This window comes from Pterocles gutturalis, unplaced genomic scaffold (assembly GCF_000699245.1).
Source record: "Pterocles gutturalis isolate BGI_N339 unplaced genomic scaffold, ASM69924v1 scaffold49622, whole genome shotgun sequence".
Taxonomy (NCBI): Eukaryota; Metazoa; Chordata; class Aves; order Pterocliformes; family Pteroclidae; genus Pterocles; species Pterocles gutturalis.
Genome location: NW_010109570.1, coordinates 11,066 through 35,728, shown reverse-complemented (window position 1 = coordinate 35,728; position 24,663 = coordinate 11,066). Strand labels below are relative to the sequence as shown.

The 24,663-nt window shown below is 40.1% G+C and overlaps 1 protein-coding gene across 1 annotated transcript in view; it reads left to right on the top strand.

The window, feature by feature from the left end:
- NCOA2 (nuclear receptor coactivator 2) overlaps positions 1-24,663 on the top strand; it is a gene marked incomplete at both ends in the record, with an annotated part of 47,661 nt that overhangs the window by 11,943 nt on the left and 11,055 nt on the right. The window contains 9 exon segments of the mRNA XM_010073014.1: positions 1,397-2,666; positions 11,417-11,627; positions 14,657-14,866; positions 16,788-17,003; positions 17,643-17,772; positions 20,701-20,866; positions 22,833-23,111; positions 23,985-24,062; positions 24,591-24,663. The exon segment at positions 24,591-24,663 is cut by the window's right edge and continues 23 nt beyond it. Of these exon segments, the coding sequence (XP_010071316.1) occupies positions 1,397-2,666; positions 11,417-11,627; positions 14,657-14,866; positions 16,788-17,003; positions 17,643-17,772; positions 20,701-20,866; positions 22,833-23,111; positions 23,985-24,062; positions 24,591-24,663 (2,633 nt within the window).

Here is a 24,663-nt window from a genome sequence, read left to right as displayed (position 1 = left end):
TGCATGTCCTGGTATATTTGTGTCAGATTTTGTTTCATGTTTTATTTGCTGATTGTTACAATGCTGTTTCCCTGTACCCACAGTATCACATTTTTGAGAGGAAGAAAACAGCTCTAAACATAATTAAATCTGAAACCATTTTACAGAGATTATAGATTTGGAAATTGACCTGACCAAAAGCTGTCTGAAGTTTGTTTTCTTTGGATTGCTGAATATACTTGGTATTTAATGAAGTGCTAAATTTTAAATTTAAAAAAGCACCATTAAGTTAAAAATGGCACTTGCAAATATTCTTGCCTTTTTTAGCAGAACACTGGTACTATTGTGTTTGTAATAAGGTTTTAAAAATCCACCTCTTTTTATAGTTACCGTTGTTCACCTTTGCTTCTTCACTACTCTGTGTGCTTCAGTTGTTTCTCTTCTTGTACTTTAGCAAAATACGAAAGTTTATCCGCACTTATCCTGTGCGAGTAGGAATGGTTTTCATCTCGTCAAAAATACATACTAGGAATGTTTCATTAGTATTTGGTTTTGGAAGTCGAGAGTTGATTTGATTTTTCTCAGGAGTAAAAAGCCTATCACATCTTCCCATAAACTAATTAAAATCTACTGAGGAAAAGAGAAGTGATCTCCAGGTGCTTTCACAAGAGCTTTTTCTCTGTGTGTCTGTCTCTCTCTCCTGTTTCCTCCATCTTATGGCCTACATCTGTAAAATACGAGTTTCAGCTCCTGTGTGTGGTTTTTTTTTTCCTTTCTTCTCCTCTTTTCCTAAATGTCTGTGCAGGAGTGGATGGCTAACAGACTGTTCCCATTCTGAAGCAGTATCCAGTAGTTCTTTTGGCTCACATGCTGTTTTGGAGCAGTATCAAAATACTCTGGCAGTGTAGAAATGTGACTTTTTCAACTTTCGCTATGAACTTGGTGGGCAAATAGCCCGCTCCAGGCTTGTGTTGGGGCTAACTCATAGAAATTCAAAACTCCAGCAAGCAGCTGTCCACGGCTGCCTTGTAAAACATGCATTTGTTTGATCCATATGTTCAGATGAGATTTCTCTCAGTTCTGTAAGTTATCTATTGCAGAATTGTAGGGTAAAGGTATACATTAAAGGGAGAGAGTCTGAAATTGTAACCTATCTGCATTTCTAACGACTGCATTTAAATTAAGTATAATTTTGTTTTTCCTCTCTTTCTCTGATTTGTTAATGAAGTAATGAAAACCCATACATGTTGAGAGTTGCATATCATTTTTGTCAAATTGTCAATTTGTTTTTAATTGTAGGTTTGTTGTGTTATTTTAGAGCGAGGTTTGGGGTTTTGCTTCTTTTCCTGTAATGTAATTGCAAGTTGGCCACTGTCATTTTAGCTAATGGGTTGTTTTTCTTCCCCTTGGCATATAGAGAGCAGAACATCTGTGGAATGAATCAGGATTTGACTGGACAAGGAATGGGGAAGATACTGAACCCAATTAGCTCCAGCAGCCCTGCCCATCAGGCCATGTGCAGTGGGAACCCAGGTCAGGATATGACCATCAGTAGCAATATAAATTTTGCCATAAATGGCCCAAAGGAACAAATGGGCATGCCAACAGGCAGGTTTGGTGGTTCAGGGGGAATGAACCATGTGTCAAGCATACAAGCATCCGCTCCTCAGGGTAGTAACTATGCACTAAAAATGAATAGCCCCTCACAAAGCAGCCCCGGCATGAACCCAGGGCAGCCAAACTCTATGCTTTCCCCAAGGCATCGTGTGAGCCCTGGAGTGGCAGGAAGTCCTCGCATCCCACCCAGTCAGTTCTCCCCTGCAGGAAGCTTGCATTCACCCGTGGGAGTCTGCAGCAGCACAGGAAATAGCCATAACTACACCAACAGTTCCCTCAACGCACTTCAGGCCCTCAGCGAGGGCCACGGTGTTTCTCTAGGATCATCGCTGGCTTCACCTGACCTGAAAATGGGAAATTTACAGAATTCCCCTGTGAACATGAATCCTCCCCAGCTAAGCAAGATGGGAAGCCTGGACTCTAAGGACTGCTTTGGACTATATGGGGAGCAAACAGAAGGTACAACTGGACAAGCAGAGAGCAGCTGCCATTCAGGAGAACAGAAAGACAGTAGCGATAGCAACATGCCACCGGTTGTCAGTGGCGAGAGACCTGATGGACAGAATAAACTGCACGATGGAAAAAGCCAGACAAAGCTCTTACAATTGCTGACCACCAAATCGGATCAGATGGAGCCTTCACCTTTGTCCAGTACCGTGGGAGACGTTAGCAAGGACTCCACAGGGGGGTTGCCTGGGTCTGGTTCAGCACATGGAACCTCGCTCAAGGAGAAGCATAAAATTTTGCACAGACTATTGCAGGACAGTAGTTCTCCTGTAGATTTGGCCAAGCTCACAGCAGAGGCCACGGGCAAAGAACTGACCCAGGAGTCCAGTAGCACAGCTCCTGGTTCAGAGGTGACTGTTAAACAGGAGCCAGCGAGTCCTAAGAAGAATAATAATGCACTACTTCGCTACTTGCTAGATAAAGATGATACTAAAGATATTGGTTTACCAGACATACCCCCAAAACTGGAGCGGCTGGACAGTAAGACAGACCCTTCCGGTAGCACAAAGTTAATACCTATGAGAGCAGAAAAAGAAGAGATAAGCTTTGAGCCTAATGAACAGGTAAGCAAATCTTTGCATTACGTGTAAAGGAGATGTCCTGCCATCTTAATTTTTTCCAGGCTTCCTCTAAGAGTACTTTATTGACACTTCAAGGGGCTGTTACCTGTCTTGTGAAATCCAGTCTTCACTCAGTTTTCCAGTTGGTGTTAACTAAGTTGTGTTCATCACTCTGTCAAAAAGAACAGACTCTGCCTGGCAGGAGATGCATAATGCAGGGACCGAAAGCTGAGGAACCTTTCCCAGCTAGTAGTCTGACAAAGAGAAAATACTTGTACCTGTTGGTTAACGCTAACTTCTTGACAGCTCTTCCCATAGGCTGTTGTTGAACTGCTGTGGGCTAGACGGGCTCTTGACCTAGCCCAGCGTAGCAGCTACACTTCTCTCGTGTACAGCAGGTTCATGCTCAGGGACAGGAGCTGTTTGAAGAAACTGATACCAACTTTGCATTACTGCTCTTTGTGCCTTAAGCTGCAAATTAAAACCAAGGCAAATTGACTTCCCTTGTTTCTGTGCCAGTTTTTTGGTTGTTTCTTTGTTTTGTTTTGTTTTTTACTTAAAAAGTTTGTATTCAACCCCAAGTTCCTATGGATGATTAATTGTTCAGTGCATAGATTGTGTCTCCTTGTAAAAGGTTATCTGCATTAAATTTTGCATTCAGAATTTCTTTGTGCAAGATTGCTTGTTGCTGTGATGCTCAAAACTGTATGTTGTTAGGATCTATGCTGAAAAGTGTTATTTCACTGGCCTTCATGCAGAATTCTTTTTTAAAAAGCACCAGGTTTACATCACCCAGAATGCTCCAGTTTTCAGAAGTCTGCAAGAAAAAGGGATGCAGCAAAAGCAATTTGCTGCTTCAATATCACTGTTTATTTTATTTATAAAACAGGCAATTACGATATCAGTTTTGGTATGAGGCATTTTCTAGGGAGTTTATAACTAGCTGGAGTTAACGATCCTTAGCTTTGTCCTACAGTATCAACTCTTGAGCTGATCGTTAATCCCTAGGCAGTGCCCTGTGCTTGAAGCCTTGGTTTGTAAATCATGATCAGATTGTACACTGTGCAAATGTTTGTGACTCTCATTCACAGCCATATCCTTCACTTTTAAAATATTGTATATGTTTAATGTGCTGACTGGGTATGAACTTGTTTATTTTTGTAAATATTTTTATTACTGTCTGTATATAGATACGTTATTTTTAATATTTTCTAGATTGTATTTTGAGGCTGTGGAGGGATAGGCAACATTCTCTTAGCCCTAAGTCACAGCACTGTTTGTTTGGTTTTTTTTTTTCCTTTGCCCTTTTGGCAGTCTCTAACCAGTAGACAGTTCTTTCAACAGTGGTTATAACCACAAAATGTAGAGGCTAAACATGCCACTACAGTGTGGATGCAGCATTGTTAAAATCTCAGTTACCCAAATGTCTCCTAAGGTTACTTCACTTCTGTTTCAACAGAATTTGACAGCTATTGCCACTGTGTAGGACCAATTGTGGTTTTTCAGTCCTTCCCATGCTTTAGGGGGAAACTGAGCCAAATTACACTAATTTCTACAGGGATTAATCCTCAAGCCTGGATGTTAGTTTAGTTCTGAATACAGTTGCTATATTGTAGTGCCTTTAGAGGGAGGACTCGGATTCTCCATGAGAATTTACACATTGTTAGGCTAGAAAAACATGGATATCAAGAAATTCAGGGCTAAACTGGCAAGAATAAACAATAGTAAAAGAATCTAATAGATTTCAGTTCCTAGTTCAGATTCTACACGTTGAAGTCAATGGCATTATCTCAGATAATACTGAATTGAAGGCAGAGTCCTCAGTATTTGATACAGGACAAGAATGTAGAAATCAGTAATTAAAAAAATTATGTCCACCTAAGTAATCAGAATCATGGCCTTCAGAGCTATCTAGTCTAGTTAGCTATCTAGGCTAATGTGTGTCTAAAATAGGGAAGGTGAGCTACTGTCCAGTGGTGTTCCCATTGACTAGTGATAGCCTAGAGAGGTGGTTTAAACTAGCTGCCTTACTTTTTCATGACTAAAGATAGGCACGTTGCATCTCATCCTAAATGCAAACATGTAAGGCTAACTGTAAAGAAAGAGACTTCATTGTCCACAAGCGTTGCTAGTCTCAAGCATTTGAAAATCAGTCCCCAGAATTATGAACTTTGTGAAGTGAATAGTCTCTTCATTTTTTATTTTTAGGCTTCATGTTTCTGAGGTCAGGGGAGGGATTTGAAGGGGCTGGAGTACGGACTATGGATGTATTGCCTTTTCTTAAAATTTGAAGATGGATATTATCTCCCAGGAGAGAGGGAACCGAAGGTACAGCAAGGTCCAGGACTTGAGGCTGTTCAGTAGACCACAAAGCAGTGCAGGAGTTGTGATAAAGTGGTAAGGGCTGGAGTGCTGAGGCTTTCTCAGTGCCAGGGTACGGGGAAGCCAATTCCACAGCTGTGATGGAAGGCTGCTGGATGATGACAGAAGGGCTTTTGTTGCTCCCCTTGGTTATAGGTAGGGTTTTAAAACCTACTTAAAATGCAGTGAAACCTGGAGCTGAATAAACAGAAGTTCAACGTGGAGTAGGAGAGGAAATGGTGGGGAATATAAAATAAGGTAAGCGTTCATCTAGCTGAAGGCCAGGCCTTTAAACAAATAACCACTTTACCCCAATTATAAAATCACTGAAAATATTTAGCATCAAAAACTCTTCAGCTTTGGAAGACAGTCTCCCACAGGAAGTGCTCATTGCCTAAATTTAGATCAAAGCTGGAACTATTTAGTATAAGGCTAGAACACAGATTCTTGTGCTAAATTCTTCCATCCTTCTGCGTCCTGCCCCCCCGCCCTTCTTCCTCCCGTATGTAAAAATTAGCCACGTGCTTGTGTTACCTATTTTGCAGGTTTATTTAAAACTTCTCTTCCCCGAGGAATGTTGTATTTTTAAGTAATTAGTCACTGAAGTGTGTAGTTTCTCTGGAAACTGCAGCGGAGCAGCAGTGGGATGGCCTCTGCGAGGGAGATGGGGGTGCTGGGAGGCAGCAGAGCTGTTACGTTTTCTCCTTTTGCTTTTGGTGTGACTTTCTGAGCAGGAAATGCTTTGAAGTGCACCACTGTACTAAAAATAGCGGTCTTCTAGGTAGTGTGTTTAAACATACACTTCTGCAGAGAGCAGCAACTGACAGGAAGCCTTTCTCAAATGGCAGAGAATATTTCCAGCACCACCGTACCTTTTTCCCTTCCTTGGTGGGATGATGGTTATCAAGCTCTATTAGGCTGATTGCTATTCCAGTTAAGGCAGCTGTGGGGGAGGCTCAGCAGAGCGTTTCCTACAGCACCAACAGTAGTAGGACTGTTGCTGTCAAGCGCTGCCAGCATTCCTATCGTTATCCACTAATAAAGGGAAGTCAGTGAAAACACAAGTCCTGATTTGCTACAGATCTGTTTCATGGCATGTCCCTCAGCGCTAAGCCTGCCTTCTCCTGCTCTCCCTGACGGTGCACTGGCTGCTGTGGGGCTGCCTGGTGGGACTTCATCCTGCATCTTCCTTCCCTGTGCACCGCTGCTTGTGCTATCCCTTGAAACACCCACCCCCGCTGTGGTTCTGGCTGCAGCCAGCACACACTGCTGCTGGTCAGGAGCAGCCTGTGTAGTGGTCAGCAGATAGTCAAACCTGACAAGGGGAAGGAGAGTGAAAGTATAGGGTTACGTCAGAGAAACAGCATAGTCTGGCAGTGTAAGGTATTGTCTTGCTGAAGAAACATTTTGTTTAGCCGTATTATTTTGCACTGTAAAACTCTTCTGCAAAATTGGGTGTGGATTATTATATTCACATTACAAATGAAGAAACTAAGATGTAGAAATTTGAAGTGGCTTATTCTCTTGAGAAGGCACTTAGCGTAGTGCAGAGTAAAAAAGCCTTATCTCCATAAGTGTACTCTTCTCTTTTTTGGACAGTAGACAATATAGACAGGCTGTCTGACAAGGGCTTCGCAATGCCACGGTCTCCACCAGTGCTGTTCCAGAAGTCATCTTAAGTATGTAACTTTTTGTCCTAAAACTCGGAAAATGTTCTGGTGTTCCTCACAAGCTTAGTCAACTCTGCTGTCGTCTTGCTTTGTGTGGAAACCAGTATCTTCCCAGTACTTCCTTATGCATGCCCCTCATCTTCTAAAACCTATTTCTTGGTGGCCAGAATCCATAAAATTCATGAAGGACATTGATTTCATCTTGAAATTCTGTCAAAACCCTAGAATAGGGATTCCATTTTCTGAATGTCTTTCAACTAGTGTTCTGTTTCCAGAAGTTGGAGTAGATTAGCTTGATAATATAACGGGATTTTTAGACAATTGTTTGTTTAATGCAGTTACTAGGGAGAAAAAGGCTATATTAAATCCACTTCTGATATACTTTTTCCTTCTTTTTATAATCCTTTAATTTATGGCCAGTTTGTAGCAGGGATTTGGTTTTGTTTACTTTTATGGTCAAAAGTTTTGCCTGTGCTACAGAGGTAGCTACTGAGCTAATTTAGGATTTATGTAAAGCAGGTACAGTTTCAAGTTGTATCCCCACCAAAAGACATCCTGTTGTAAGGAAAAAGTCCCGGATGCCTCTGTCATACGTGGTTGTAAAGGAAATGTAGACATGTATGAAGTTTGGCATACAGGGTCTCAGTGCAAGCCATAGGCATTGCCCATGGTGGAAAGGAGATCTCCAGAGAGTTTAGGATCTTATCCAGTCCTTTAGAATCCATGGAAGCTGGACTTTGACACAGGAAACTTCAAGTTGAGGTGTAACCGCCTTTCAGTAAGCAATTAACGCTTTAATCTACCTTTCTCTACATGATGGTGATAAGTACTTCAAAAGTAGGTACTTTTTCAAATGCAAAAATATTTCTAAGCACAATTTGTCTTATGTTTTCTGGCACTTAGTGTCCCAGTGCTATGGAGATTGTTGTAATTGCATTGCTTAGAGATAGTGAAAATATGTGTGTGAGAACTTTCTTGTGATGCTTAGCATTTTATCAGTTTTTTTTTTTTTTAATTCATGACAAATAATTGTTTTATAGGGAGGTTAGGGTGTGCTATTTACATAAAGTTCAATTTAGACCATTAACAAAATAAATAAAGAATATAAATAAAAGAAAAATCCTATTAAACTAACCAAGTAAATATTTTAATGCTAGTTTCTGTGCATGTGGAGCCACTTGAGGGTGGGTCTGGAAAGACTTGGGCTAACAACATAGCTTCGTGTTAATTCTAAATCTATCTTGGAGCTTTTGCAACAGTTGAGAACCTTCATCAAAAAATGAAATATTTGATATTGACTTGTGTTAAGCAAGAAAAAGGAAGGTTATGAGTTTGTGTTGTAATACATCTGTTGTATGCCTTCCTGAGAGGAATTAAATGCATCTTGGGGAGTGCAGTTTTCTGACACATTTGGATCAATATGTTCTTCTCTGGCTTTGTTTTGTGTTTGGCTTTTTTGGTTTTGGGGGTTTTTTTACATCTGATGTTTTAAACAAAAAATTGCAGTAGCCAGGATGTTAAAAAAAAAAAAAAAAAAAAAAAAAGGAAAAAAAAAAAGAAAGAGGCAAGGAATTAAAAAAAAAAAAAAAAAAAAAAAAGGAAGAAAAAAATACAGTGTCTCACACAAAACCAAACAAAAAAGCCCCTGCAACATATGAAACTTCCCTTCACTGTTGTCTCAAATATGCTTGAAGGCCATATGTCTTAATTCCCCCGAAGAGTATTGAATCACCCTTCTATAATGTATGATTATCAGCATCAGTCTCCTCTACTGGCTCTTGCGGTCTTCTTGTACCAAGTCTCCCAGTGCTCCAAATGCGGCTCCTATGAGCATCACTCACAATTGTCTCTCGGAGCACCTTTTTGAATCTTCTTATCACCTGTTCACACAACGATTTAGGCTTCCTATAATCACCTTTGATTCCTCCTGGCTCTACCTTTTCTTCTGGTCTGCTGTCTCCACCCAATTGCTTGTAAGTGCCTGGAAAGCAGCGAGTCAGCAGGGAGATGTGTCAAGGGCAGGTAATGTCAGACCAACCTGTTTTCCTTGCAAGAGGGTAGCAAGCTTTTTTGGCGTATGAGAAGCAGCATGTGCCGTGTGTCTTGGTTTGAGTTAGGCTCTTTGGCACTCTTATGCATGGGCATTCTCGTAAAGAGATTAGAGATAGATGGTCAAGATGAAACTGCTGTGAGTGGGTAAGAAGCTGTTCGGAAGTCCTTACATGCAAAATAGTTATTTAGGGATTCACTGTAAAAATGAAGGTGCTGCAGGAGCTCATGCAGCATTTAGAGCTGCTCAGTGTTTTAGTTAACCTAAATGACCAGATGGGAGAATAGAGCGTATGCATGGTAAAGTGGCGTGTGATATTTGAATGTCTGCAAGTACACTGAAGGACAGAATTCAAATTCATCTACAACCAGGAGATATGGAGGAAAAAATCTCAGAAGAACATTCAGGATGAACAAATGCTATTTATTATAATTAGTAAAGAATAATGGCACAGATTTTTTTTTAAGGAGGGGACAACTGACTAGATGGGACTTTTTCAGAGCTGTGTCTAGAGATCATCATAGTGAGCACAAGATGAGTGAGGGTCAGTAATGTCACGTAATTCCAGAAAAACACAGGCTTTTCTGGAATATGCCACCAGAGTGTACTATATGTAGAGTAAATTTTCTGCTTTACTCATCAGTTGTAAGACTTCATCTTAAGTCCTGTTGTGGACATGGAACTTCAGCAAAAGTGTAGATTGACTGAAGTCCGTCCACAGGAGCAATGAGAGGTCTAAGAAACAGGTTATATGCTCAGGAAGTTGAGATTCCTTATTAACCTCAGCTTAAAACCCAAAAAAGCACATGTTTTCAAATACAGAAAAAGTTAAAAAAAGAAAGGGGAACACAGTTTTTTCTCCGGATTCAAAATATGACAGGAGGGAAAGGCCTGAAGTTCAGAGAGGGAGATTATACATTGACATTGAGGAAAAAAACTCCAGTTCCGAGGATGGCTGAGTGCTGAAACCAATTCCCTGAGGAAGCTGTGGATTTTCTGTCACTGGATGTCTTTAACAAGAGGCTATATGAACTTCTGTAGGGAATGGCATACACTGATTCTGCCTTGAGGCTTTAAGTTTCTTCCAGTCCTCTGATTCTGTCATTTCCTACCATTTTGCCAATAACACCAGCCTCCAGATCACCCACATGCTGCCTTTTAACGGAGTAAGCTCCTTCCTCTTTTGCGCCATGTATTCTGATCTGTAAGACTAGGAGGTGACGTGGAAGGAGTAAAGCGTAATGCCATGTTTATCTGCAGCCAGTCATCCAAAAAAGGTATGTAAAGATGTAACCTCAAGGCATCTTAGTTAGCTACCTTTGAGTAAAATAGCTGGGCCTTCCAGGAGCAAGTTAGCTCTGGCAGGAGGATTTTAGTACAGACTAACGTGCACTGCTTCCTAGCTAGGCAGTGGGAGCCTTGGGTTGGTAGGTTAAAGCCATCTCAGGTATTTCTGCATTATCCTGTGATCTGCAGTGTAAGCTTGCTCTCAATAAGCAACAAGTTCACGATGTGGTGGTAGGACAAAAAAGAACAGGAAGAATTGTGTTTCAGTTGTGTGCATCTTTGTGGTGTTATTTCTCGGTTCCCCATCCTTCATGGCTGGCAGCTCACTCTCTGCCTCTCTCTGTCATTGCACATTTCCTAAAGAAGGCGCTGATGTTGAGTAGGTTTTTGTTATAAATACTGACGTGAAATGTTTCCTGTGCAATGTGGTGGTAACGGAGACCGGACTGCCTGTTGGTAATTATTACCCAAAAGAGTTTTACCCTATTTAAAGGTTTGGGATTGGAGAATTTCCAAATTTTGGTCAGAAAAGGATTTTAGTTATGAGGGTTTATAGACAGACACACAAAAAAAAAATACTGGTGAATATCAGCATTTTTAAGAAAAACATGTAGGTCAATATTTATGTTAGTATAGGACGAACTTAATTTTTTTCCATCTTTATTTTGTGGTAAGTTTCTGCTGAATTGAATGTAACTCTATTTTTCTTCTTACTGTAGAGAAGTTATTTTCACTGATTTGTGAGAAAAACAAATTCCTAAATCTAGCAACTAGTTGACAGGTTTTGATTTATAGAACTTCATTGAACTGTATATTTCTTGCCAGTTAACTCATGTAGAGTTGTTCAGTGTTAAGGTTTTGAATGCAACAAAGAAAATGCATATGGGGAATTGTTTTAGCCATTAAGCAACTTTTCCGTCATATGCTTTTAATCAAGTCATAAAGAGACTAGAAATATGACTGTGCTGAAAGGAATATTGGTTATACCTACATAAAACCCCCATCTTCATCACTGTTGGATCTCTTCTCCCGCCAAATTATCCCTGCTGTCCTCACCAGTCACAGAGTGCACAGGGAGAATCTCCCCTTTACCTGACGCACAGATTGTGTGGATTCGTACATCCCAATGCTGGGGTTTTGAAGGGGTGCCAGTGCCACACTGGCCTCCACAAATGCAAGGCGGACAAGTCCCAGAAAGCCTGCACAGTCGTTTTTTGACAACTTTGTGAGCTTCCTCCAGATTTGGCTTCTTGCAGGCAGCATTGGAAGCCGGTGCAAGCTTAACAGTTGCGGGCTGCCTGGCTCTGTGTGAGCAGGACGCCGACAGCAGGCGAGCAGCGACGCGTACTATGGGTTTGTGTTTGTTGGTTTTTTTTTTATTGCAGACAGGCAGTGAATTGGATAACTTGGAGGAGATTCTGGATGACCTGCAGAACAGCCAGTTACCACAGCTTTTCCCAGATAGCCGCCCAGGCGCACCAGCGGCCTCAGTTGACAAACAAGCCATCATCAATGACCTCATGCAGCTCACCAGTGACAGCAGCCCCGGCGCGGCTGTGGCCACCCAGAAACCAGCAATGAGGATTTCACAGAGCAGTGAGTTTGCCTTCTGTATGTGTGTGCGGGCAAAGCTTGTGGACCCGCAAAGAGGTGGTTGTGGTGCCCCTTGGTCAGTCCGGGAGGAACTGGGCAGCTCCTGGTCCTTGTATGGTCTTGCGTGATGACATAGCGCCATCTGCGGTCGTCCCATTTCGAAAGACGTGGAGGTTGTCCAGTTCACTCGCACACTGGGAGTCCGTGCCCTCTGAGGAGTTTTAAGGGGTACCCTCAAAATAAAGGAAATGTCCCCTGCTGTGGTTGCAGATGATGCTGCTGTTGTGGGGGCTTTGACGTGGAAAGCACGTGCATTTTGTTGAGGTGCAGGTCGCTCCTTTCCAGCAGCCCTTTGGTAAAAGGGATGAGAGAGGCTTTTGTAAGCATAAAGGAGAGTCATCTTCTAAAACCACAAGATTAATAGAAACACATATGATTAAGAGGAATGCCCAAGTTTAATTTCAAATTGTGGCTTTTAATTGGGTCACTTTCAGCTGACAGTGTTCCTTAACTTTATTAATAAACTTACAAATCAGTGTTGAAATGCTGGTCTACCACCATAGATTAATGGAAATTGTGTAAGACAGGAGTCTTATCAGCTACGAAGGTTGAAGAAAATAACATAAAAAGACACTGCTTCATTTTTTTTTTCTCCTGTTGGCTCAGATGGCAGAATTTGTTTACTTCCTTAAATGTACATTGCTGGCTTTTTTTATAAAACGTAGGGCTTAGATAATATTTTTAGCCATTCTGATTATATTAAAATAACACCATGCAACTTTAAAATGAACACAAATTATTACTAGAAATGTTTAAATAAGTATTAATATTAATAATAAATATTGATGTTTAATATTAAAATCACCACAGATCCTTAAATTGTGCTGCTCAGAGAAGGATGCCTGGATTTAATGTACTCATTTTTGTAAGTATGGGCATATTAACAGCAGCAAGCACATACATCAGAAGGAAATAACTGTGCATCTGAAATCTCTAGCATATTCTTTCTGAAGGGAGGTCTGCTGGTTCCTTCTATTATAGCCTTTTGCCTTTCCAGAGTTGACCTGGCTTTAAATCTGCTCTCAAAGCTACTTGGCAGTACAGTAACAGTATGACTGTAAATGAGAGTGTCTTGATGGTTAGCAGTGGTTCTGCAAAAGCAGCATCCTGTTTCCCGTGTAAATTAAAACCCTGAAACTTTTTTCCCCATCTGAGTCTTGTCTCTGTGCCTGATTCCCCTAGGGAACTTCTGCCTTGTTTTCAGTAGAAGAGCATACAGAAAACAGGTGCACAGAAGGAGTAAGTGACTTCTCAGAACTTCTCAGGGGCTCTTCTGCTCAGATAAAAGCAATGTGGAATGAATGTCAAATCATATACAATTCCAAAATAAGTTTGGGATTTTTTTTTTGTGAAGAAATAACCAGCTTTCATTTTACATTAAAACACTTAAAATATTTTTATCTGTTTAAAACAAATATAAGACTTGAAAGATACTAGATTTGCCAAATTGCTAGAGTTTATTACATGGGAGACAGGGAACCTCTTTCAGTCCTGTTCTGACCAAGAGCAGAATACGTGATCTGACCACCATCACATCTCGTCAACTGTGTTGTTATTTTGTGCTGCGTTTCCAGCCTTCCTTTTGGTAGGATCTTTGGATGCTGGTGAAACTGCCCATATTGTAACTTACTCATCTATGTGATTTTTCAAATTTCTGAGACAAACTGTTATGAAACTGTCACTTTCCAGTTTTGGTTCAATCCTTAGACTTTATGATGCCCCTTGAGCTTGGGAAGGTCATTTTTGTCTCACATGTGGGTGTTGTTTGCTTGTTTGAACAAACAGGACAAAATTTTGATCTCATGGTTAGGTGTATGTGGTGTGATGTATTTCAGATACAGGCATATAAGCAAATTCACCTGGAAAAGAACTTAATAAACCTCATCTAAGTTCTCAAATTCAAAAGTATCACCACTTTGATCTAAAATAAGAAAGAAGTTCTTTAATTTATTTGTAACGTGGTGAATATAAAAATACAGAAGTTGCTTTAAGGATGCTGTTATATCAGAGAGTCTCCTAGGGCAAGCTGTCAGGAAGTATTGCAAATAATAATTTCACTAAAATGGTTAGTTTATTTGTATGTATTTCATTGGTATGTTTGGAAATGGAATCATAGGCACAAGGTCAGTGTTTAATTCATGTTTGAGAACTAGTTGTGCACATAGAGGATGCTTTCATGCATTGGAACATTGCCCAGAGACCAGCTGAGCCAAATACTTGCCAGTCATGATCTGAAGCCCACTTCTTTTCTGAGTCAGTCTGCAGTTTTTCTTTGCACAGGCTGATTTTAAGAGGATAAAACACCTCAACAGAAGAAAACAGTTGCATAAAGGTGACAGTAATGATCAAGCATGGATCTGTTTACCAGAATATTATGGTTGCACAGCTCTGATTCTGGACTGCTTATTTGTTGTTGCTGAATCATGGAAGTACTTACTTTTATTAATGACAAAAAATGTAAAAAAAAAAATCAAGAGGGAGATGTAGAAATGGGGCTACAAGATCCGATATAGACTCAAATCTATCCTTAATTTTGGTAACTTCTTCAGGGTAACAGTTTATGCTGGAAAAGTTTCAAAACTGAGATAATTCCTAACAATCTGTGCCAGGATGACGTCTGCATGCAATTACAGTCCTTCTAGGGGTAAGATTAATTGGCAGTAGTATGCACATCACATGGTGGTATGTTTTGCTGTAGTGGCTCTTCTGTAAGTTAAATCATTTAAAGTTTTAAATATATCTTATACCTGTTTTAGTGTCAGAATGTTCCATTTTGAAATTTACATAAAAATGCCAAGAAGGGATGTTTCTCAGACAGATACGGAGTCTGTAAATGCATTAAATAGCTCAACCCAAGAGCTTAAAGTATGTTTGGGGGGTTTTTTTTGTTTTGTTTTGTTGTTTTTTTTTTTTGAACAAGTAAATTTTCCATTCTTGTAACTTTGCTTTTTTTCTTTGCTCCTCCTGTGTAGCTTTTAATAACCCACGAGCAGGGCAACTGGGCAGGTTATTACCAAACCAGAATTTACCACTTGACATCACACTGCAGAACCCAACAGGTGCAGGAACTTTCCCACCCATAAGAACGAGTAGCCCCTATTCAGTGATACCTCAGCCGGGACTGATGGGCAGGAATGAAGGGATGATAGGGAGCCAAGGAAATTTAGGCAACGGTAGCACAGGTAAGATGACTTTCCATTTTTTTAAATATACTTGAGTATACAGACTAAAGCATGTATAACTTAATGTTGGGGTTATTACAAGTGTGGGTTATTAGAAGTACTTTCCAAAAAGTTTGGAAAAAATTGTATTCCATGGGCTGTTATGTATTGGCTTGTTTATTTTGAATTTCTGTTTGTGCATATTTTTAGTCCTTTAGTCTTTATACACTGCTTTTCACCTACTTGAAAACGTCTAGATTAACATAGTGTATTGCAATTATAGTCTGTTCACATCAGATTCAGCTGAGGTTTAGGTAAAAATCCAATCTTTCTGCCTCAAAAAAGCAAATAAATGAACCACTTCTCTGTAAAAGTAGTTCTTTCAAAACAAAATTGTGGGCAGTACTGTTGCACTTATGATGTATATCTCTACAGACCTTGGCTTTGCCTTCAGCTGTTCTTTATTTATTAGCCTTATTTCTCATTTTAAATTAAAGAAATGCTAATGTTTTCATCATTTTCTGAAATATAAACTTTTTGGGAGCCATCAGATGTTGCAGTGGTATTACATCTTGTCGTGGATTATGTGGTTGTTGTCTCATAGTATGAGACTGTCTAAGCGTGCAACAACCACTAAGAACTCAGAGGAAATAAATGGGTATTATAATTCCTTTTGGCTGGCTATTCACTGTCAAAATTTTGTATTTAGTTTGCATCAGTATTAAAAAAGACATGCTGCCAGATGCTGAAATATCCTGTTTAAGCAGTTTAGAGGTCAACTCGTAGTCTTTCAAGTGTCCTATTACTTTCATGTTCTGTATACATATTAGAGGATGTTATTCATCTTATGTATACAAGTTAGAGAGTATTATCTGTGTTCCTGCCATTTGCTCTAGCACACCACATATTTCGGCTGATACAGTATGTACACAAGTAGTCCAAACCTGAGGATGTAACACTGAAGCAAATTTTGTACAGCAGCTGAAACAATGACCCTCTTCAGAGAGTTTTTCTCCTTCGTTATATATCACCAAATAATTGAACTGATGAGTAATAATTACTTGTGTGGCTTTTAGTATTCATTTAAGGATGTTGCAAAATGCAACAGGAGAGACCAGTAGTCTAATCTGAAGTCAGGATTTTATCTGCTCTCTTGACTGTGGAAAACTGAAACATATGAAAACTCTGAATGCATGTCTTTGGGTTTTGGGGGGTTTTGTGTTGGGGTTTGATTGGGGTTTTTTTGCCTACTGTCAGAGTATAGTACTCTATATATTCCAAGTGTAAATAAACTATATCAGTTGTTTACAGTAGATGTAGGAGGAATTCCCCTATAATAACGGTAATGAACTTCAGCATCTATCGGAAAGTTCCTGTGAGTAATTTCCCTGCATCATATATTGGTTTGAAATTATCTGGGTGGGCCTTGAAACTAAGAAGGCTGTAGGTTCTGAATGAAAGGACCTGCCAAAAGATGCTTGGAGAATGCGAATTTAAATTTAATCCTTCTAATTTGTAAGCATGTTTAGCGATAACATGTTGTTACTCAAGTCTTCATTCTCACTTAGCTCTTGGAAAGTAAAGCACTGACACACACATCAGCAAACGTGATTCATTTCCTGAGGAAGGAAGTTAGGGCTATCCACACACCCTCGGCACCTGTTGCAGACTACATGTGGGAACACTTACTCTGAACAGTGTTTCGGAAATGATAAAAGGATCTTCCTCATGTAAAATGTATAATAATCTCCAGTCCCTTGACTAAGCAGCATGAGGCATCATTCTGTAGCTTTCCACATCTGGACAGGCAGTTGTGGTACAACGTGCTTTGAGTGAAACTGCTGCATTTTCGTTGCTAAAAACGTAACTCATCAGGCAGTTGTGATGTTAAAGCTGTTCTGAATCACGTGCCGGCACCTGAGTCTGTTTGGCTTTTCTGCAGGAATGATCGGTGGCAATGCCCCTCGGCCTACCATGACATCTGGAGATTGGGGAAGCCAGGCTCCTGCTGTGAGGGTGACCTGCGCGCCCACGGCTAGTGCCATGAACAGGCCGGTGCAAGCAGGCATGATCCGCAACCCCACGGCCAGCATCCCCTTGAGACCCAGCAGCCAGCCTGGCCCAAGGCAGATGCTTCCATCTCAGGTCATGAATATGGGTAAGTCAGGGCGCGCATGGAGTTGTGCTTTTGGGCGTACGCTGGATTGTCAAAGATGAATCAGGAAAAAACTAAAAAAAGGGGAAAAAAAAAGACTCACTTCAGTTATAGATTTGATGAGAATTGTATTCCATAGTCAGAGTTGCCTGTGGAAGTGGGAAGGAAGGTGTGTAAAACACTAACTTCTAACACATATATTGATATGAACAATTCCTGCTACGCTGTAGCTCCGCAGTGGTATGGCCAAAGAAAGAGGATATGAAGTTGCTCTCGTTTATTAAAGACTGTGGGGTTTTTTAGGAGGAAATGCTGGGAATCATTGTTCTTGGTCACTTGTAAAGCAAGTACATTGTTATATTGACTACTTTTTTGATGCTTATTTTACAAATTTTTTGTATCTGTGGTGTTGTATCTGCTGTTTTATGGTTTTGAACTACTTTCGAGTTCTCATTTTATTTTCTCAAATTTTAAAAGCAATTTTTAACAAAACAAAAAAATCATGATGCTTTTAAGTGTAACGTTACTGAAGTCTTAATGTTTTTGTTTGCTTTTGCTGTAACATAGATAATTCAATGGAAGGAATTAATGTGAACATAGATTCTTTTCATGAAAGTTATGTGGTTTTTTTTCGTTGACTAGGACCATCAGAATTGGAGATGAATATAGGAGGACCTCAGTATAGCCAACAGCAGGCGCCTCCAAATCAGACTGCACCATGGCCAGACAGCATCTTGCCTATAGATCAGGCAGCTTTTGGTAATCAGAACAGGTGAGTCTTACTGTCACATCTAAACAGGGAAAGATTTTACAGGCCCATATTTTATACACCTCATGGAAACAAAGCCCTACATAAAATACTCACCAAATGTCTATCAATTTAACGCTTGTAGTATTTTATACTTGTGCAATGTATACACATGCCATTAAATTTGTCATTTAATGTGTTGGAAGAATTGGAAGTTCTGTATCACAGTGAGTGCTTTGGGAAGTTGCACCATTTTCACTTCTCGAGCGCTAATATGGGCATGATTCTGTCTAGTCTTGCTGGTTTTTATTGTTAACAATTATACTTAACACTATACTTAACCCTGAGGAGAAGGACTTGGGGGTATTGGTGGATGAGAAGCTGAATATGACCTGGCAGTGTGCGCTTGCAGCCCAGAAAGCCAATCGTGTCCTGGGCTGCATCAAGAGAAGCGTGACGAGCAGGTCGAGGGAGGTGATTCTCCCCTTCTACTCATGAGACCCCACCTGGAGTACTGTGTTCAGATGTGGGGCCCCAACATAAAAAAGACCTGGACCTGTTGGAGAGAGTCCAGAGGAGGGCCATGAAGATGATCAGAGGGCTGGAGCACCTCCCCTATGAGGACAGGCTGAAAGAGTTGGGGTTGTTCAGCCTGGAGAAAAGAAGGCTCCAAGGAGACCAAGTAGCAGCCTACAGGAGAGATGGGGAGGCACTCTTTATCAGGGGGTGTAGTGAGAGGACAAGGGGTAATGGGTATAAGCTGAAAGAGGGCGGATTTAGACTAGACATTAGGAAGAAATTTTTCACTGTGAGGGTGGTGAGACACTGGAACAGGTTGCCCAGGGAAGCTGTGGATGCCCCATCCCTGGAGGGGTTCAAGGCCAGGCTGGATGAGGCTTTGAGCAACCTGGTCTAGTGGGAGGTGTCCCTGCCCATGGCAGGGGGCTTGGAACTAAATGATATCCAGTGTCCTTTTCAACCCAAACCATTCCATGAGTCTATGTTTTTCCGTTACTTTGGTAACTTTTTGATGCTTTTAAAGATGCTTCATGGTGCTAATTCTCCCCCAGTTAGGGAGTCCATATGCCAGAAGGACTGTTTCCATCACTTAAAAATGACACCATAAAATAAAATACAGGGCTATGTTTGGTCAGCAAGCCAGGCAGATAATTCTTCTCTTTTGTTATATTTGCATTTCTTGTAACTTCCTTGTAGCTAAAGATGGTGGAAGAAATCCCCATTGCATTGCATCTCAAAGTAATCATTTTTTGATCAGTGACACCCAAACAGAAATGATGAATTGTTTGATGCTGCCATTTCTGATTTTGTTAATCCTTGAAATTTGTATTTTGTAATCTGATTATCACTAAGTAATTGTTGTTGTTTTACGTACAGAATTTGACAAATGTTTTAAACTTTTTCTTGCCGTATATATTCATGCCCATTTACAGTTTGAGGGAGGTTTTTTGGCTAGCTCCATTGATTATTTTTCTGGATCATATATCGCTTCTTGTAAGTAATCTTGAAAGTTTGCAGGCAATCTGATTAAAAGGATTTTATTTTTTTTTCTCTTCCCTTTTACTGATTTATAATCCCATCTGTCAGAGTTATAGAAGCTTGTCTATACATTAGATTGATTAATACTTTGCAGTGTTTTAAAGGTACATCATATATATCCTTATTTTTGTTTTTTTCAGTCTGGGATCTAATTGAAAAGTATATGTTTTTGTTTTCCTGCTTGCCATCCTTTGGGTTTTTAGGTGTATAGCCTGACAATGCAGCTCTTTCCTTCTGCTTAGCTTTGACATAGAGATTAGACTTCCATGGCAACCATAGATCTCATTATGGAAACTAAATACACAAACATGTTTCTTTGTTTTTCCAAACAGACATGTAAAAAGGGTTCACATATAGTGCTGTTTCCTCCCTGCATGTGTGAAAGCTTTTGTTGTCTCTGAGTAATTATCTGGGATGAGATTCTGCCATGATGTGCATATAGCAGCTGCCCTTGCTTGCAGAATGCTTTGCGCTTTATATTTTCTCTTGTAGTTTTGTAGGGTTGTGCATGAAGTAGGGCTCGTGTGTGAACTGCAAAACAAAAATATGTCATTTGACTGCAGATAAGGTGTTACTTCAGATTTAGTTTGTTTCGCCGTAAGTTTTGTCCTTTGGGTTTTGAATAGACCTTTATTCTGCCTTTGTAACTGAGTGTGTGCTTTGCATACAAATTCAGGGGTGAGGTAAGCAGGATTTATAGAGCCAGCACACTCTGCCTGACAGTATCCAAATTCTTGCTGACACCCTTCTGATGCACATAACCAAGTGCATAAACTGGTACCCAAGAGTGCAATTCCATAAGATGGGTTGAGCTGATGCAGTTTTGCTGCAACCAAAAAGGGGAATGTCCTTTTCTCCTTGCTCCTTCATGCTTCTGGGCAGCTCTTCCAGATGTTCGGTTTGTGTGAGCTCAGACAATCCTCAGACCCCTCTGTGACCTCCTTGGCTTGCTTAATCTGATAGGAAACCAGTTAAGAAGAGTGTCTATGGAAATTAGTAGCTCTTCTACTTGTGGTAGTATGCTTGATCTAACATCTAAAATTCAAAGTTACAACTAGTTTAGAAAAAAATTATTTAACCTTCTGTGTTCAGTGACTATATTCTATACTGACTTATTTGTTCCTCTGTTGATCCTGTAATAAGAAATCAGCACTCAGGTGTTTGCTTACTTGTTGGATACACTGTGCTTGTAGGGTCTTGACAGGCATTATTCACGCTATTTAGTTATTTCTTTCGGTAGCATAACTTTCATCCAGAATAGTTTTCTAAACAAAATTGGCAACGATTAAAATAATTTGTGTCTCCACTTGTTAGTTCAATTTGAGTACTAATCCTCTGGTATTATTTTTTGTTTTTCAGCAGCTGTTTACCAATGCTGTGTTCGTGTTTTCACAGGCAGCCGTTTGGCAGCTCACCAGACGATCTCTTGTGTAATCATCCTTCATCAGAGTCACCAAGTGATGAGGGTGCTCTCCTCGACCAGCTTTACATGGCATTAAGGAATTTTGATGGTTTAGAAGAAATCGACAGGGCTCTAGGAATACCAGAACTAGTTAGCCAGGTATACTGGATATTGCATTGAATGTTTTAGGTATTGTATTTAAAGGGTATGTTGTCGAGATGGAGGTGAAATGTGTGCTGAAGAAGGGAATTATAAAGCACTTCTTGCAGTCTACGATGGAGTTACATATTTTGGTGGGAGTCCATCTAACGGCTTAGTGTCACCTGAAAAGCATCCTTTAGCCCCAGGTTAAGTCTTCCTTCCTCTTCCCTGCGACCCTCACCTGGCTCTCCTTTTTCTGACCTGTGCTGAGTCACTCCACTTGATGCAACTAACCTGACCTAAACCAAAAGATTAACAGGCTCCTGCTTATCTGGTGGTCAGAGTAGCAACTGCATGTGAGAAAGGTAAGATCGTGGCCAAAAATTGGGTATAGGAAGGAAGAAAAGAGGAATATGAGGACCTAGGAGCAGAGGAGCAAGATCAAGACCTTTGTGTGATGGAGGCAACAAGCTTTTGGATGGGCAAACTTGCAACATATAATTTCACCCGTAGTTTTTCTCTTAGTTGATTAATGTGTGTTAAGGGACAAGTTTCACCTGAAGCAGATGATTTTGTTCCAAGCACTTAAAACTGTATTCTTTTTTTTAAATTACAAACATGCTTCCTAAACTTTGCAGCATTAATTTGTTCTATTCTTTTTCATCTACTTTTTCCCCCTGCAGTTATTTTTTATTAGCTTCCAGTTGGTTCTTGTCCATTTCAGTCTTATATGATGCAAAAAAGTGTGGTAAAAAAAAAATAACTGGGGGGGAAAGTTAGCACTTGATGTTTCTGGCATCAAAATTGTATTTCCAAAAACAGCTGTGCATGTCTTTGTAATGGATTACTATTCTCAGACAAGCCTAGAATACCTATTTCATTTCCCAGCACTCATCAGCATCCTGAGCATAACTTCTAAACTAGCTCTGCATTTTAGGTATGAAATAGGACCCATTAAGTTATGCTTTGGACATGAGAAAACTATCTCCAAGCCTATTTGGTAGAACACAGAACTCAGTGATGTATTAAGCTGGAGATATAATTTATTGTTGAACTTCAATTTTGCAGTGAACTTCAATTTTGCAGTGTGAAACTTTCATGGAATATGACATAGCTTTTGGAATACCACTACCAAAAAAAAATATGAATAATGTTTTATTTCAATCTAAGTGGTAAATATCTTTCTATTTAATTAATGTCTCAGTGGAAACAGTTAAAGAAATTTGCAGATAAGAGAACTGTTGCATTTTAGAACATGTTTTTAAAATATCCATCAAACGTTTTATAGGAGCTTAAAGTCTTTCTTTTATGAGGGCATTGAAATTTAGATTAACTTGATTTCCAAGGTCAGTGTGGAATAAGCTATAAAATTATTCTGGCTAGAGCAAATATTAGGGGAGTATCTAGAATGGAGTTCAGAATTGTGTTAGCTTTTTTTTATGCTAATAGGATAATCAGTTTGTGCTAAAGTGTCCTGAAAGAATTTGATGCTCTGTTCCCATTAGCTTCTGTAATAGTTTCAGGCATCTTTATTTGAAGTCATTGTTTTGTTTAAAGATACTGATAAAAATCTACTTTCTTATTCATTTGCAGTGTCTTTGAATTTATGTCTGATTCAATGGCAAAAGTATGCTGGCATTGCTTCATTTACATATTTTCATATAGCATTTGTCATTTCAAGTTTTTATTCATTAGCAGAATGACAATCGCTATGTTAAGAACATGACAAAGATTGTGGGTCCTCATTTAAAAAAAAAAAAAAAAGAGGAGGACTTTGTCTCCGTGAATATGTTTTGACACTCAAAAGTACAATTCTATTTATTTTAAAGTCTGATATTTAGGTAAAGAAAATGTATGTAATTTTCTGTTTAAAAACATTCACAGCCTAAAAGGCTGGTTTTGCAGGGTGGCTGTATTAGCCTCATATAATCCTGTGAAAAGCCATGTCCCGCCAACTGTTTCTGTTGTTCCCGTACTTCCGCAGAGCCAAGCTGTCGACCCAGAGACCTTCTCCAGCCAGGACTCGAGCATCCTGATGGAGCAAAAGGCTCCAGTGTTCTCCCAGCAGTACGCAGCGCAGGCTCAGATGGCGCAGGGCAGCTACGCACCCATGCAGGACCCCAGCTTCCACTCCATGGGGCAGCGCCCAGGGTACGCAGCCCTGCGCATGCAGCCCCGGCCCGGCCTCCGGCCTGCCGGCATCGTGCAGAACCAGCCAAACCAGCTGCGGCTCCAGCTGCAGCACAGGCTGCAGGCACAGCAGGTACATCCCCTTCCTTGCCCAGTGCCACGCTGGCGCAGGCGCCTCTCCTAGGCGGCTCATACTGTCAGCTTGCTCCAAACAGACCAGGTCTTTAATGTGTACCCTGTTTTATTATAGTCTAATTCTACTTTTACACTAAAAAACACTAGCCATAATGAGTCTTGCTGAAACAGCACCTTGCACCTTCTTTATTTTGGATCTTTTTTTGCATTTGCCATTATTCTTTCTGTAATACTGTGTGAGAATGTGCCTAGTATTTAAGCCTAGGTCTTGATAAGTCTTTGAGCAAGACTACAGTGATGCTTTTTGTTACACGAGTCTCTTTCTATTTGTTATGTTGTGACTCTTCCAACAATCTAAATGCTTTCATTGCTGCCTGTTACCTACATCCTTTTTTTTTTTTCCTTGGCCTTGGTCTACTTTTGAGGATCATTTTATGTTGTTGTTTCTTATTTCATTTTTAAACATATACGTTTGTAGTACTATAAATAAGGTATTAATGCTTTTCTAGTGGAGGAGGAAAGATCGTTTCTGCCTTCAAATTTCAGGATATGGTCTAATTCAGAGGAAACCTCAACAGTCCAGTCCCAAACTCAAAAAGAACAGGAACTGTAAAGGCAGCATGTTTGGTAAACAGCTTGGTGCCTGTGTTGTTATTTGTATGGTGTATTATCTCCTTGAGAAAGAGGATTCTCTGAATGATGATAGGACTTGAGCAGGAAAACCAGTCTCTGCTTGAGTATGTAAAACTATGTCCTCAAACCAGCTGATCAGGAAGTAGATGTATATACATCTGTATATAAAATTTGCCTACTCTTGTCTTCCTTCTAAAAACTTTTGAGTTTTGGTGTTTTGTGGTTTTTTTTTCTTTAGAATCGGCAGCCACTGATAAATCAGATCAGCAGTGTCTCCAATATGAGTCTGTCTTTGAGACCTGGAGTGCCAACACAGGTGAGAGAAAAATAGTATTTAAAAAAATAAAATAATCACTTTTTCTTCTTTCTTCCCCAAATTAAATACAGTAATAATACTATATGATAAAATGAATTCTAAAGCTTGAATACAAATAATGCAGTCTATATGATAAGAAGTATTTTACTGTTTTATTTTTGAGAATCTTTCTCAAATTTACGTGGGGTGGCTGGCTGTTTACTCAAGATATCATAGAACTGCATTTTTAACCAAGCTTCTTATTTCCTACAGATGGTTTTTTTTTTAATGAGCCTCTCTGTTTGCAATTATAAATCACTGCAACATTAAACACTGGTGTTATTTCAGTTACTGACTCTTGCACTGTTGAAAGTCTTTCCCAGAAGAAGTATTAATAGGATTGTTTTCTCCAATTTAATATTATTGTTAGTTGTGTGTTGAGGGGAAAGGAAGGGCTGGAATCTTCCAGATTCCTCCAGTGGAGATGCCTCCACTGGTCATGTTGCCTTAGAAGTGGTTATTGATAGGTGGTGGTGGTTTTCTCTGCAGGGCCCTATCAACGCGCAGATGCTGGCGCAGAGGCAGCGAGAGATCCTGAGCCAGCACCTGCGGCAGCGGCAGG